At 54.1% G+C, this 12,926-nt stretch overlaps 3 protein-coding genes across 3 annotated transcripts; all 3 read right to left on the bottom strand.

The window, feature by feature from the left end:
- Positions 1–620: 620 nt before the first annotated feature.
- On the bottom strand, positions 621–3,428 carry NCS57_00880500 (uncharacterized protein; the record flags this gene model as incomplete). The annotated part of the gene is made up of 3 exons (XM_053058609.1): positions 621–2,878; positions 2,929–3,256; positions 3,309–3,428. 3 exons carry the CDS (start codon positions 3,426–3,428, stop codon positions 621–623), a joined length of 2,706 nt encoding a protein of 901 aa, XP_052912440.1.
- A 3,513-nt stretch (positions 3,429–6,941) lies between these two features.
- NCS57_00880600 (COP9 signalosome complex subunit 5) lies at positions 6,942–8,087 on the bottom strand (the record flags this gene model as incomplete). The annotated part of the gene is made up of 2 exons (XM_053058610.1): positions 7,994–8,087; positions 6,942–7,939 (listed from the first exon to the last, which is right to left on the bottom strand). Exons 1-2 carry the CDS (start codon positions 8,019–8,021, stop codon positions 6,942–6,944), a joined length of 1,026 nt encoding a protein of 341 aa, XP_052912441.1. The 5' UTR covers positions 8,022–8,087.
- Positions 8,088–8,324: 237 nt separating this feature from the next.
- Positions 8,325–11,487, bottom strand: NCS57_00880700 (uncharacterized protein; the record flags this gene model as incomplete). Its single annotated transcript, XM_053058611.1, has 9 exons — positions 8,325–8,606; positions 8,658–9,797; positions 9,847–10,278; positions 10,327–10,746; positions 10,803–10,874; positions 10,930–10,998; positions 11,048–11,227; positions 11,285–11,434; positions 11,485–11,487. The coding sequence occupies 9 exons, from the start codon at positions 11,485–11,487 to the stop codon at positions 8,325–8,327; spliced, it is 2,748 nt and encodes a 915-aa protein (XP_052912442.1).
- Positions 11,488–12,926: the final 1,439 nt, after the last annotated feature.

The following is a 12,926-nucleotide window of genomic DNA, read 5'->3' on the forward strand; positions in this document are numbered from 1 at the left end:
CGTTTTCGAAGGTTCTCGTCTTTGAATAGGCAGAGTAAAGTTGTTCAGGTGGAAATACCTTGATACCTACCTACTCAACTCGAGTCGCAAGCGGTGACGTCGTCTGAATGGCCCACTCTCGACCTCAACGTTGTCTAGCCTATTCAGGTCTAGCGCCCCGCCGTTTTAAATCCTGCCCGAGGTGCACTGTCCTTCAAGTGTAACCTTCTTTTCCTCAATCACCACCTCATCAACCTTCATCACTTTGACTCTCACTCTTCACTTCGTGTCTTCACTATCATCATCACCAAGGCTGGGCATAGCCTAAACTCCTCTATCTTCTCACTGTGACAGATGCTGCAATCACTCATCACGCTTGGTATAGCAGAGGCAAAACATTAATTTGTCTGAACAAAGCGTATAGTCATTAACAAAGGAAACGGTCATAACTAAGTAATTATCTCTCCAGCATTTTTCCTAACCAAGTCCCAGTCTTTTGTTGTTTTATCCATCCATCTTCGTTACCGCCGTGGTATCAAAACAAGTTGAAGCAAAACTCAAGTCCTTTAGCATGGGTATAACGTCACCATTTCTTCGCTATCACTCTCCTTTCTGCTGTCTGCGTTCTCATCACTGTCCCTCTAGATCGTGCTGATGGGCTGGCCAGTAGGCAGGGCCTGACCACCGTACGCGGTGTGGCCATTTCCGAGACCGTAGCCGTTGCCAGTGTGCGAGTGCTTGCCGTTGCCGTTCAGGTGATAACCATTGCCGTTGCCATTGAGGTTCTTGCCGTTCAAAGCACCGTTACCGTTACCGTGGCTGTGACCGTTGCCCGCCTGGTGGCCATTGCCGGGGAGGTAAGAGCCGTTTCCAGTGTCAGTGGTTCGGGGACCGAGGTCAGAAACGGGATGAGCCTTGCGCTGGATCTTGGGCGCAGGAGGAATGTCGGTGCTCTTCTTGGCAGAACCGATGGAGAAGACAGGGCTCTCCCACTTGTCACCCTTGCGGGCAAGCTCCCTGTACTCGGTGGCCTTGGTGCTGATGCCACCAGGGAGGGAGATGTCGGGGAAGATGCTGTCCTCCTTGGTCATGGCGATGTTGGCCTTCTTGTCCTGGGTAGCCTCGTCGGCCTTCTTCTTGCCCTTGGCCAGCTGCTGCTGGGCGGCAGTGTAGTAGCGGTTGTAGATGTTGGGGGCATTCTCAGGATCGCTCTTGGCCTCAGCGGCGGCGCGCTCCGCCTCCTGCTTGATCTGGTACATTAAGGCATCGAGCTTGTTACACTGATCCTTGATGGCCTTCTCAACTGCCTTCTGCAGAGGAGGGCGGATGGCCTTGAGCATGAGCGGCTTGACCAGGGCGAAGAGGAGCTTGTGGCTTGACTTCTTGATCTTGATCTGGAGCTTCTTAAAGTCGACGTCAACTTTGTCAACCTTGAAGTAGTTCTGGCGATCCTTCTTTTCAGCGGTAGACACCTTCATCTTGAAGGAGAAGCCATCGCCAGGCAGGATGATGTCGGCAACACCAGTGTCGGTGATGGAAGGGAAGCCCTTCTTGCGCTTGACGTGGAAGCTGACGTCGCGCAGATCCATCTGGATGCCGGCCACCTTGACCTCGATGGTCTGATGGTTCTTGTTGGCAATCTTCTTGCGGCCCCAGCGGAAGTAGTGCTCGCTCGAGAGCTCAAAGACGTTGGGCGCAAAGTTGTCACTCTCCAGAACCAGGTTCTCAATGATGGCATCGAACTGAGGGTCGGTGTACTCGATGCGAGGAATGGGAATGTAGGCAATGTTCTCAAAGACAGCCGGGAGAATGACATCCCTCAGATCCTTAACAAGATGAGGCTTGAAGACTGGCTTGCCGTCAACATCGTTGCCAAGATCCTTGAAGAGCTTCTGAAGAGAGTGGGCGAAAGCATGGTTCTGGGCGTCCTGATCGAACTGATCGGCAAGGAACTTGATCTCATCGACGACACGGTCGGTGTGACCACGGTACTTGTCGCGGAGAAGGAATCGGCCCTGGTCATAGAGTTGATCCCACTCGCGAGTAGACTCATCCTCCAGGATGTAGCCCTGCTGAAGCAGGCAACGGCGGATGTAAGAGTTCATGGCCTTGAACCAGTCCTTGAGCTCCCGGTCGTTGTCGGCATCACGGTAGATCTGGCCGATCGAGTCCCAAAGATCCTCAGTCGAGGTACCGTTGGCAAATCGCTCAATGATAGTGCGCAAGTCATACTCGGCGGCAGAGAACCCGGATCGGGCCTCCTTGGCGGTATCAGCGGATCCCTCACCGTAGGTGCGGCCGTGCTTGCCGTAGGTCTCAGCCAGACGGAGGAGAGTCTGGATGGCCTGGGAGTAGTCCTCGTGCTGCTGGCACTCAAGAATCATCTTCTTGAGGCGCCAGATGATCTGGTCCTTGCGCTCCTGGGGCATCTTCTTGTCGAAGTACTCACGGGCGCGGCGGCGATACTCCTCGTTGCGCTGAAGAATGTTCTGCTTAGTCTCGGGGTCGACCTTGTTATCGAGCTTGTCCTCAGCAGCCTGCTTAGCAGTACTCTTTCCAGCCTGAGGATCAACGTTCTGGCCAACCTCGCGGGCACCGGCGAGGGTAGTAGGGCCGTCAGTGACCTGAGTGTAAGTGCCCTGCTGTTCCTGCTGGGGAACGGCGGCATTGAGACCGGCGGCAGCAGTGTCCTTGGCATCCTCCTTGGGGTTTCCGCTGTAGAAACCCTTGGCCTGCTGCTTGAAGTTCTCCTTGGAGAAGTCGGGAGCCTCATGCCAGACATTGTCCTGAGCAGGCTCGTCAATCTGTCGGAGCTGCTCATCCGAGGGACGGACACGGGCAGCGGCGTTTGTAGCGGCATCGCCAGCCATGTCGCGCAGGAGAATAGTTGAATCCTGGACTAGATGGGTTGTTAATATAGTTCTCAATTTACGCTGGAGAGTAACTCACGAAGCTTTCGGAACTGGCCGTTGGTGATCAGAAGAGTTCCAAGAGTCCTCAGGCCCTGGAGAGCCTCATCGCCGTCCTTCTTGGCAGCATCCTTGCTGATGGGAGCGTTGGGAGTGTTAACACTCTTGGCGTCAAACTGAGTAGTCTGCCAGATAAAGTCCTGAATCAAGTTGCCCTCGTTCTTGGACAGAAGAAGGTACTTGGCCTGCTGAATAACATCGCGCGCATCCTTGACAAGAGTCTTGCCTTCCTCGGAGAGCTTTTCGTGAGGGCTCGAGAGGGCTCGAGAGGCAAGGAAGCTGCTTAGGGCGACGTCGATTTGATCGTTCTGAAGTATTGTTAGCGTGTCGTCGTCGATAGTCGAAGTTGTAACCACATACCGAAGGAATCTTGCCATTCTGGAAAGCAGAGGCAATTCCATAGAGCTGAAGCTTTCGGTTGACGTCGGCCTCCTTCACCTCGGTGTTTGTGGGCTTGTTGACGTTGGCGTTGGAAGTCATGTTGGCGACAGAATGTGAATGTGTAGTATTACGCCTCGAGATGGTGCTGGATGTTTTAGACCAGGAATGGATAGAAGGACTCCGATAGGGCTAAACTGTCGACGGCCAGAGATAAGTTGTATGTGTTGGTCCTTGAGGTAGAGGAAGCAATGGGAGAGCTGCTGTTTGGTATCCTAGGGTATGGGGTATCACAAAGAGGATGGTATTATTCGTGAATAGGTAGGTTGGGGTATAATTGCTTGCGACTTCCACAAAGTAAAAAGATGAGAATTGATGTTTGATGGGATGATGAAATGAGGAAAGAGCTGCAAGAGGCGAGTAGGAGAGATGCTGGATTACATATACTTTTTGGAAGTTGGTGACAGGCAGGCACAAGTACAGTCAGTACCTTGTTCTGGCCTCAAGTTACACATTGACACCCTACCCTACCATCCATCCCCTCCATCCATCCATCCTGATCGCATAGGCCAAGCGGGAGTTGGCTGGATCCGGTGCCCCTTCGTCTTGGAGGGAGTGACGTTGACGTTTGCTAAGGGAGAACGAGCCGCTGATCGAGGACGTCATCGGCCAATTTGTCGCAGAACCACTAATTAAGATACCTACAGTACGCTGCAGTACCTACGTCGACCAAGCCGGACACCTACGCCTACTGTACCTACTGTGTGCACTACCGCACGCGCTACCCGTCAATTCGCCATGATTTGATTGCTGGGGCTGCTTTCATTTCCTTGCTTGCTCCGGCTGGCGGCTCATTGCTGTCCCGGAGCGAACCCTACGGCGCAGCAGGGGTCGAGCAGATATTCATGGATCCTCAGCCAAGGGCAGCAGCTGAAGAGCAAGGGTTTTCTTTTCTTTTTTCCTGCTGCTACAATTTGTATCCAATTGGAGGTGGTACCAGGCGCCAGGGGAAAAGAAACGGCGGCGTCGAGCCTGTTTGTTCATGATGCTACCTCAACGACGTTCTGGGCCCCTCTACCAAACAAGTCGACGGGAAGCTCTTGTTTCGGCCACCAAACGCTTGATGCTCTCCTTCACCTACCGTCTCGGTTTGATGGTTCGATCAAAGAGTGGGTTGCCCTGGTAAAACGACCCAGATCAAGCGCTGTTGCTGCTCCATCATGTCTCACCGGCCCCTGGCTACCTCGCCGAAAGCAGGGTGAGACGAGAGCAGTTCCTGTCTGCTTGCGCCTCAACGCTTCGGCTGTGAAGTGGACACCTGCTGGTGATGCAGGTCTGACTCTGTGTGTCGACCTCTTGTGCTCTGCTATCGAGATGATGCTCTTCTGGATCAATGGATGCTACTCTGCTAATCTGGAGCCGTCTCCCGGATGATTGACATGATCTCCAGCCCCATGATTTCCCTCTCGACAAGGGCAGGCCTGGAAGGCTCTCAATATTGTCTAATCCACCTCGACTTGACCAAACAGGGATCCTTTCTTGGCTGGAATGGGCTACGGGAGAGCTAGCACAGACTGATCTCTTGGTGTCGTCCCCACCAAATGAAAAAGACCCAGCCATCATGGACCTCTACCTTGAGCCTTAGCATCGTCATCGCCCATGGATTTGACCCAATAACACGTAATCGCCAGCTGCTCCCTCGCGTGCATGCCCTGCTTTCTCCCATCTCATTTAATCGCGTCGCGTGGCCTGATGCCGCGATCGCATCAGAAGCTTGGCTCGCTGGATGTGAAAGTGAGCGATCCATGACGTCACCGACTTGACCAACCTCTACACCGTCAGTACCTCGAGCACACCTCAATCCCCAGCCCAGCAATGTCGTCCGAGCGGAAGCCCAAGAGGTGATACGCCAGTCACGGTGCATCGACTGGGCCTGTCGACGTCAGGTACCCCTTGGTGATGTGCTGTCCGATGCTCCCCATCACGACGACAATCGTGATCCATTAGGAAATCCTCGAGCCAAGATGGTGTCGACCTGGCACCGATTCCGACGGCCAACAGCACAAGTTGTCCCATTTCCAGACCCAATGATTCCATTTCCGCTCGCCAGCTGCAGAGGAAGTCTCCACGCTTCCAGTAAATCCCCGACCAGAAATGCGGAAGACGGCGAGCATGTGAGAGAGCTTGGCAATCGCAGCTGAAGGGTGACGTCTTGGTGGTTGTCTCGGCATGAATTAGCTCTGAGCCACTGAACGCATCAAAACAACACGATACTTTGCGGTTCCCCTGCTTTTTTCAAACGGACCGGCTCTGCAAGAAGCTCTCCTCAACCGCAACCCAAACCATCACGCCTCACCTTGCCTTCTCCGGCCACGGGAGGCTGGCAATCATTCCCCAGTCGGGGGCTCGAGACAAACTCCCAGAGCACAACGTGCTTTGTTGCACGCGCGTCGCATCTAGATTTCCGTCTAGATTCACCACCTCGTCTCGTGAGGCGCCACAGGTAGCACTGCCGATGGCTGGGACGCACACATGGCTTCATGGGATGCGAGCTTCCATGTTCTTAGCGGAAGCCAGTCTGAGGAGAAGGATTGGGCCTTCACTACTCCCGTTGATACTGTGAACGAGGGGACCCTGTAAACTGAACGGCACTGAAGTCTGTGTCACATCGTCTTTCCCATCGCCAAGCCGGGAAGTCTTACTACGGGTGTGCGGCCAGGGAAAACATCCCCGGCATCCATGCTCAGTGACAAAGAAAACTCAATCAAAGTGAAGACAACCGAATCTTGGGCCGTAAAACAATTTCAAGTTGATTCTTTAATAAACGTAGGCAAGCTGTTGAGGGAAAACGATTGCGTAGCGAGACGAGATTGCATAGATAGTAGTTAAAAGAGAGGTTTCAGGGTGGCCTAAGATTAATCTGTCAATACTACAAAGACAATAGAAACCACTCTTCTTCATTATCTTCGACGTTAGAACCCCTATTATAGAGATTAACGGTCTTGCTTCAATGATGGCATGGCTGATATCGTCTTGCCTCCGGTCCTTGGACCCACTTCCCCGGATCTCCGCCCGGGGTCGTGGGCACCTCAACCCCGCAACGGATAACTACGTGAGAAAATGGGATATAGGCATTCATGCCACAGCAGATGATACGAAAGAAAAAATGATAATTGGTTCAAGATAATTATCGGCTCTGTGGAGGAACAAGCTCATACATGTGGTTTTCTCACGAGTATCTTCTCGCGCCTGGATAGCCGAAACATCTCTCAAGAGCCTGGCTACATGACAGCCATTCACCGTAAACGCCTTCTTGGCCTCCAAAAGGCCCATTGGGATCCTTCAAAAGTACTCTAAGTAAAGCGCACTGTTCCGGGTCCGGGAGATCTGTCCGGCCATGATTGATTCTCAGCAATGGATAAGCTCACATTTAGCACGAAGGGCATTGCCAGCTGATAGCTGAGCGACCCCACTGGAAGAGCATGAAACACCAGCCCAAATGATCAAAAACAAGTGAGTGCAAAGATGCACAAAGCCTCTTTATTTACCTCTGAACGCCATCTATGCCGTTTGTAATGCTAAGCGCATTCCTAAATTCCAGATCATCAAGCTTCGTTACGATGTAGGGTTCTCCTTTGACCCGAGCCCGTTGAAGACGCTGGCCTTTACCTGGCTCGCAATCAGACCAGACCGTTCCTTGGTGGCGATGAGGTTTGCGTCCTTGGCCAACTTCTCCACCGCCTTGTCGGTGTTCTTCGCCCCGCTCCTCATCATCATGCTCTGTGCTGCCTGATTGCGTGCTATGCCCATCGTGGCCTCCTTGATCTTGGAGCTCAGGTCCAGGACCTGCTTGTTTCCGTAGTCGCGGTTTGTGAGGAGGGGGTTCTGGCTAAGGGTCTGGACCCAGTACTTGTGCCAGAGAAGTTCGAGGAGATGCGCATCAAGCGAGCTCTTGAAGTGTGAGACCTCGAGGCTGTAATAGCGGCTCGAGTGAGCACCAAACTCGGCTGCCTTGGCGAGCGGTACTGCCTGGAAGCCATCGGCGGTTGTGCCGCCAACAGGATCCGCCTTGTAGTGAGCAGGGTAGGTTCTGAAAGCGCCAATCTCCACCTTGCCGGCGTTGATGGTGCGGTCAGGGTCAATGACAACAGCCAGAAAGGGATCTTGGAACTGCTGCTGCATGGCCTCTGTGTCCACATCGATACCACTGAGCCAGCATCCGTAGCCGGGGTGGCTGTGGTACCAGCCCACCACGTTCTCCTGGCGGCCCTGCGCTCGGCAAAGGTCGAGGTATTCAACCAGATATTCGTTTGCCTCTTCCTGGGCGTTGACTCGTGTCTCTGTTCCTTCGACGGGAAGGCGGAACGCATCGGTGACGACAAAAGTGTCCTGATCAATGTAGCCCTGCATCAGACCCATGACTTCGAGATTACCGCCAGAGCGTGCGTGCATGGTCATCTTGATAAGAGCGGTGGCGCTGATTCGGACATGTTTGAAGTAGTTTGGATCCTTAGTCCACGGTTTGGCATCGGCGATGGTCTTCTGAGCTGCGGCATCGTAGTTGTAGAGAGCGTCGCGTTTGGGATCGATTAACTGGACATTATTGTCCAGCTCTGTCGCATGTGTCAGTACCGTTTAAGAGCCGAGAGGGGGTTTTTGGAGCATACCCCACGCTTTCAGAGCCGATGCCTCCATCGTGACAACCCCAGGTCCTTCCTGGGTATGGCGAGTGATGGAGATGCAGAGGACGAGTTGATGTTGGTGATCTAGGCAGTCGACCGAGCCAAGAGCGGGGCTCTTCCTGCTGGGCTTATCGATAAGAGCTCGGTGCTCCACCTAAAGCTGACATCTTATCACCATTGGAACTCTACAACCAGCTCATCAATCTTACAAGCACATTGATCATTACTTGAATTCTTGATTGAACAAAACAACTTAATTAAACTACTAAGACTCATAAAATGTCATCCAGAGAAGCCAAAAATTACGCAACATGACTTAAACCGCACTCCCCGGGGCAGCGGTATTGACCGGAACAGAAGAGTACACTGGACGCTGAATTCCAAGGCGGAACCGGGGCACTCTGTCCATGCGGTTCAAAGCGGTAGTGGGCATCCTCAGTACCGTCTCGCGGTACATGGTCTGCGTCTCCCACTCATATGAGCATCCGATGGCTCGCTGCATACCACCCTCAGAGGCACAGAACATGAGAGTCACGGGGGGTCTGACGGCCTCGAAGAGGGTCAGCTCCATGTTGTAGGTGTCGACAAGGGTAAAGATCTGGAACATGTCAGCTATAATGGCACAGAAATTGGGGGTTTGGCTTCTTACCCTCTTTTCACCTGGGCGGGCATTCTTGGCCGCCTCAACCTTCATTCGGATCTCGGGATCCCTGCAAGGGTCAATACCAACACGCTCGCCATACCCATTGACGACGCTTCGGCTCAGGGGGCTTCCATGGGTGCTCCAGGAGAATCGCCCAAAATTGCCGCCAAAGATGGCACGCTCAATGGTTGGGGAGTTGAGGTGGCCCTCAAAGCCAAACATCTCAGCCTGCGTGTCGGCAAACTTGCCGCCATAGATGACTCGCACCAGACCAGGTGTGATCATCCAGATATAAAGGAACAGGAGCAAGAAAATCACACCAGGGGCGATGGTGCTTGCACCGTATGGGCCAGCCTGTGCGCCAGTGGCAATGAGAGCGATGGCGATGATGAAGAAGGCACCATTCCATTCGACGGCGAGACCGGCAAGCCATCTCTTCCAGGATGGTCCAGTCGACCAATAGACGGGGTAGAAGGTCTTCCAGCGGATGGAGATGCCCCAAGCTCCGTCAATGATGATGGTGTCATTCTCCGCGATACCGGCAACCTGGCAGTAGGGAGTGATATCCCAGAGCGAGGACTCGTACGCATCCTCCATGTTGTACCATGGCTGATCCTTATCCACAGGCAGAGTGCAGATGTAGCGCTCGAGGAGTCTATCTGAGTCATTGGCCAGAGACAGTCTGGAGAAAGCCTGGAAGGCAGTGTCGGTTCGGTCAACCTGGGGTCGAAGCCTCAGAAGACCCATGAGCGCATAGGCCTGGTCACCGGGAAGATACTCAGTTGTGTGACGGCTGTACAGGCACTTGAGGGCGAGAACAGCTTGTTCCAGTCGGCTCAGGCTGATGGTGCCCAGATAGTGGTCAATCAAGTGACGGGCAATATCTGGGTCCATATACGTCCAGACCTGGGCTGCAAACTGGTTCTTGGCAACCACTAGCGGTGACGACAGGTCACTGTCGCGAGTATAGATAGAGATGCTTCGGCCAGGGCTGAGGAGAACCTCGGGGAAAGTCCACATCCGGCTGCCCCATTCACGGAGGAGAGACTCCGTGTTGGCCTTGCCCGAAGACATCGCCGTCTTGCCTCTTCCGACAGCGATGATCATACTGTTGGCGCCGCGAAGAACATCAGAGATGCGGTAGACCTATTGGCGTTAGTCAAGGTGGCAACGGGACGGGCCTGTCAGCACTTACATCAGACTCCAGCTCACTCTCATCGCGCATGCAGCTGCATGCAATCCAGTATGCAGGCAGCTTTGCAGCTCGACAAGCCGTCTCAGCGATGTGATGGAGAGCCATCATGTCCTGCTCAGAGCTGTGGCTGAAGTGCTCAGTCGAGTAGGCGACAAACAGGTAGGCTAGGTTGGCATCCCGACCGTCGCTGTTCTCCCACTCAACAACGCTGCGGACGTCGACTCCCCTGTTCTCATCGTTGAAGGGCTCGCGAAGGAAGCACAGGTATCGCGGGCGCAGCATGCGATAGACCTGGTTGTTCCGGGCCATGAGGGAGAGACCCTTGCGGTTCTCTAAGAGGTTGCTCCAGACCTTGGCATCGCCATGGTAGTTGTACAGGACCGGGGCATAGCAGAGGTTTCGCTTGATAACGGTAGGTTTACCGTCCCAGAACTAACATGGTCAGACAGATGCGCAGCGCTGAAGAGAAAGGCAACTTACCACAAGAGCCATGGCAATGGCCGCAGGAAGGGCTCTGAGCACCATGATGCCCCAATCCTCCCAGCTCTGGGGGTCATAGCTAAAGTCAATGACCCAGGTTGCGATTCGCACCTTCATGGGCGCAACCTTGCGGACATAGGTCCTCTTCCAAGTGGAAGTTCCTGGCCCTTCATAGATGTCGTCGGTCGCTGCGACGTACATGTTGCGAAGGTAGCCATCATTGTGATGCAGATATCGATCGGACCGGGTCTTGTATGAGACACGACCAGCATAGTCGCGATGTCTCATCTTGGTCTCGGTATCGGTAAAGTTGTACCCAGCCTTCTGGTACAGCACGGGATTGCGCCATCGGAAGACGCTTCGAGGCTCGAAGAAGTGGTGGGAGCCCTTGAGCTTGATTGGGAACTCCTTCTCGCCTTTCTGTTGTCAACCTGTCAGCAAGCGCAATTGGGCCACGATTGGGAGTGAGTATTTACTTCGCCATCCTCGGAGCTATTCAGAGGCGACAGCGGCGCGGCAGACACGGGGACGATGGCACCTTTGTTTTGCTAAGAAAAGTTCAATTTGTGCCTATACGCAGAAGCAGCCACGGAAGAGCTTTACCATTGTTCCGTCCTGCTGTCCATTGCCTTGTCCTTGTTGCTGATAGACGACACCCTGCTGCCCACCATACTGTCACGGTCAGCGATGCGAGGAGGTTTGGGGCGAGGCTGAGACAAACAATGGGCTGCTGCTGCTGTTGGTATTGCATGGTGTTTTGGTGCTGTACTTGTCCGAGGGGAATGGGCTGCTGCTGTCCTACGGGGACTTGATAACCGCCGGATTGGGCTGAGAGAGGGCTCGTGGGAGGTGACACGGGCTGTTGTTGATAGGGATGTGTGAAGGGCTGGTTGGGATATGACTGGTACATATCATGGTAAGAAACGTTGGGACGTTGCCAAGGGAATGGAATACTCACAACGACAGAACTGCCTGGAGTGTAGGCACCACCGTGCGCTTGGTGCGACACTGGGGGAGGCGGCTGCTGGTACTGTGCTGAAGAGAGGTTCTCAGAGGCCAAGCTTACATTGACCACGTTTGGGTCGTAGGAGCCTCCGTGTAAGTGAGCCTTGACGAGAGTCAGCAACAAGACACATCCGCAAGAGGAGGGAGGCATACCATGGTTAATGTATGCGAATTATGAAGAGGCAAAGATAACGAATCACTCGCTGGCTTGAGGAAGGAAAGAAAAAAAGAAAGGGGTCAAAGAGCTCGGGTGATCTCTCTGGCTATCTCTCTCTCGGATGGCCGCACGCTAATATGTTGACAGGACAAACCGAAGGACTTGTCACACCAAGAGCTCCCAGGTGGAAAGGAGCTGAGGCTCCATGAAATGCAGCTCGCCGTCTCGTGACGGTGCCTGGACGGGCTCCATCATGTCTGCCTACCCCATGCCCATGCCCATGAGTCGAAGGGGGCTGAAAGGAAAAGGTGCAATGTCCTCTCGCCACCGGAGACCTAGACCGTTTGGGGAACGGGGGTGGTATTCACAATCTATGCATAGGACCACTCGCGTCGCACGTTGGATCAATCCCAAGGGAGGGCGCATGTGATTGCTACTGTACTCTACTCCTGCGTCCAGCCTCACGATGCGCCGAGCCGTGTGATAGGACGTGACTGAGCGACGTTTACTTGGTGCAGTAGGGGTGGAGCGGCTTGCTCCGTGGCTCTAGGTCTCTGCTATCCGACAGACTAGGAACTATTCAAAGCGGCTGAGCCCTGAGGGATGTCACTCCCGTGGACGATATTGGCAGGCCTTTCAGCCGTGGCGCTACTTGTGCAAGTCGGTCGTGTGCCACGGCGCCCGCAGTCTCGACCAGCCCTGCCAAGCAACGCAGCCTGGTTTGAAATGTTTACCGCCATCTGGCTTGTTCAGCCCTAGACGGCCCCCCATCTTTCCGGAAGCGGCACACCGGGCGAGAGAGGTTTGGATTTGTCTAGGCAGGGGTAACGGCAGCGCAGCCCTACAGTCTCTACTCTGGAGGTGCGACGATCCGCCCGCGTAGTGAGACCTGCACGGCCTCAGATCAGGGTTCGGCAGTTGTGATAGTGTAGAAACTAGGTTCGTAGTGAATAAAGGGAACCCCTGTCCTGGGGACCCCTGGCAAGTCCGAGATCCAGCCCTGAGAGCGGGCTCTTGGGAGACACACTAGACCAGTGTCCGCCTAAGTGCAACCCAACCCAAGTGGTCGGGACGCGCTGAGTGGAGAGCAAAGGGGAACAATCTCAACTATCAAAACTCTACGCGAGGAGACGAGCGAATGGAAGCCTTTTCATGTCCGTTTTTGGTCGTGCACAGCTAAAAGCCCTGCATTTCCGTTCAGAGACGGCGATGCGGCGTCTGCAGGCTGAAACATGGCGTCGGTCTAGACGCAACATCCGTTGGATAGTCGGCAGACCTGAACAATATTTCTGCAGAAAATAGCTCGACGCCATGAAATAGTCCTAGATATGGGATGCCTTGCGCCGGTTCGACGCCGTGGCTCGATAGTCCGAGACCCCTGAGTGTTGCGCGGCGGCAAGCATCCCATTACTTGACTGTGTCAAAAAGACGGTCGAGG

The sequence above is a fragment of the Fusarium keratoplasticum genome, chromosome 6 (assembly GCF_025433545.1).
Source record: "Fusarium keratoplasticum isolate Fu6.1 chromosome 6, whole genome shotgun sequence".
Classification (NCBI taxonomy): Eukaryota; Fungi; Ascomycota; class Sordariomycetes; order Hypocreales; family Nectriaceae; genus Fusarium; species Fusarium keratoplasticum.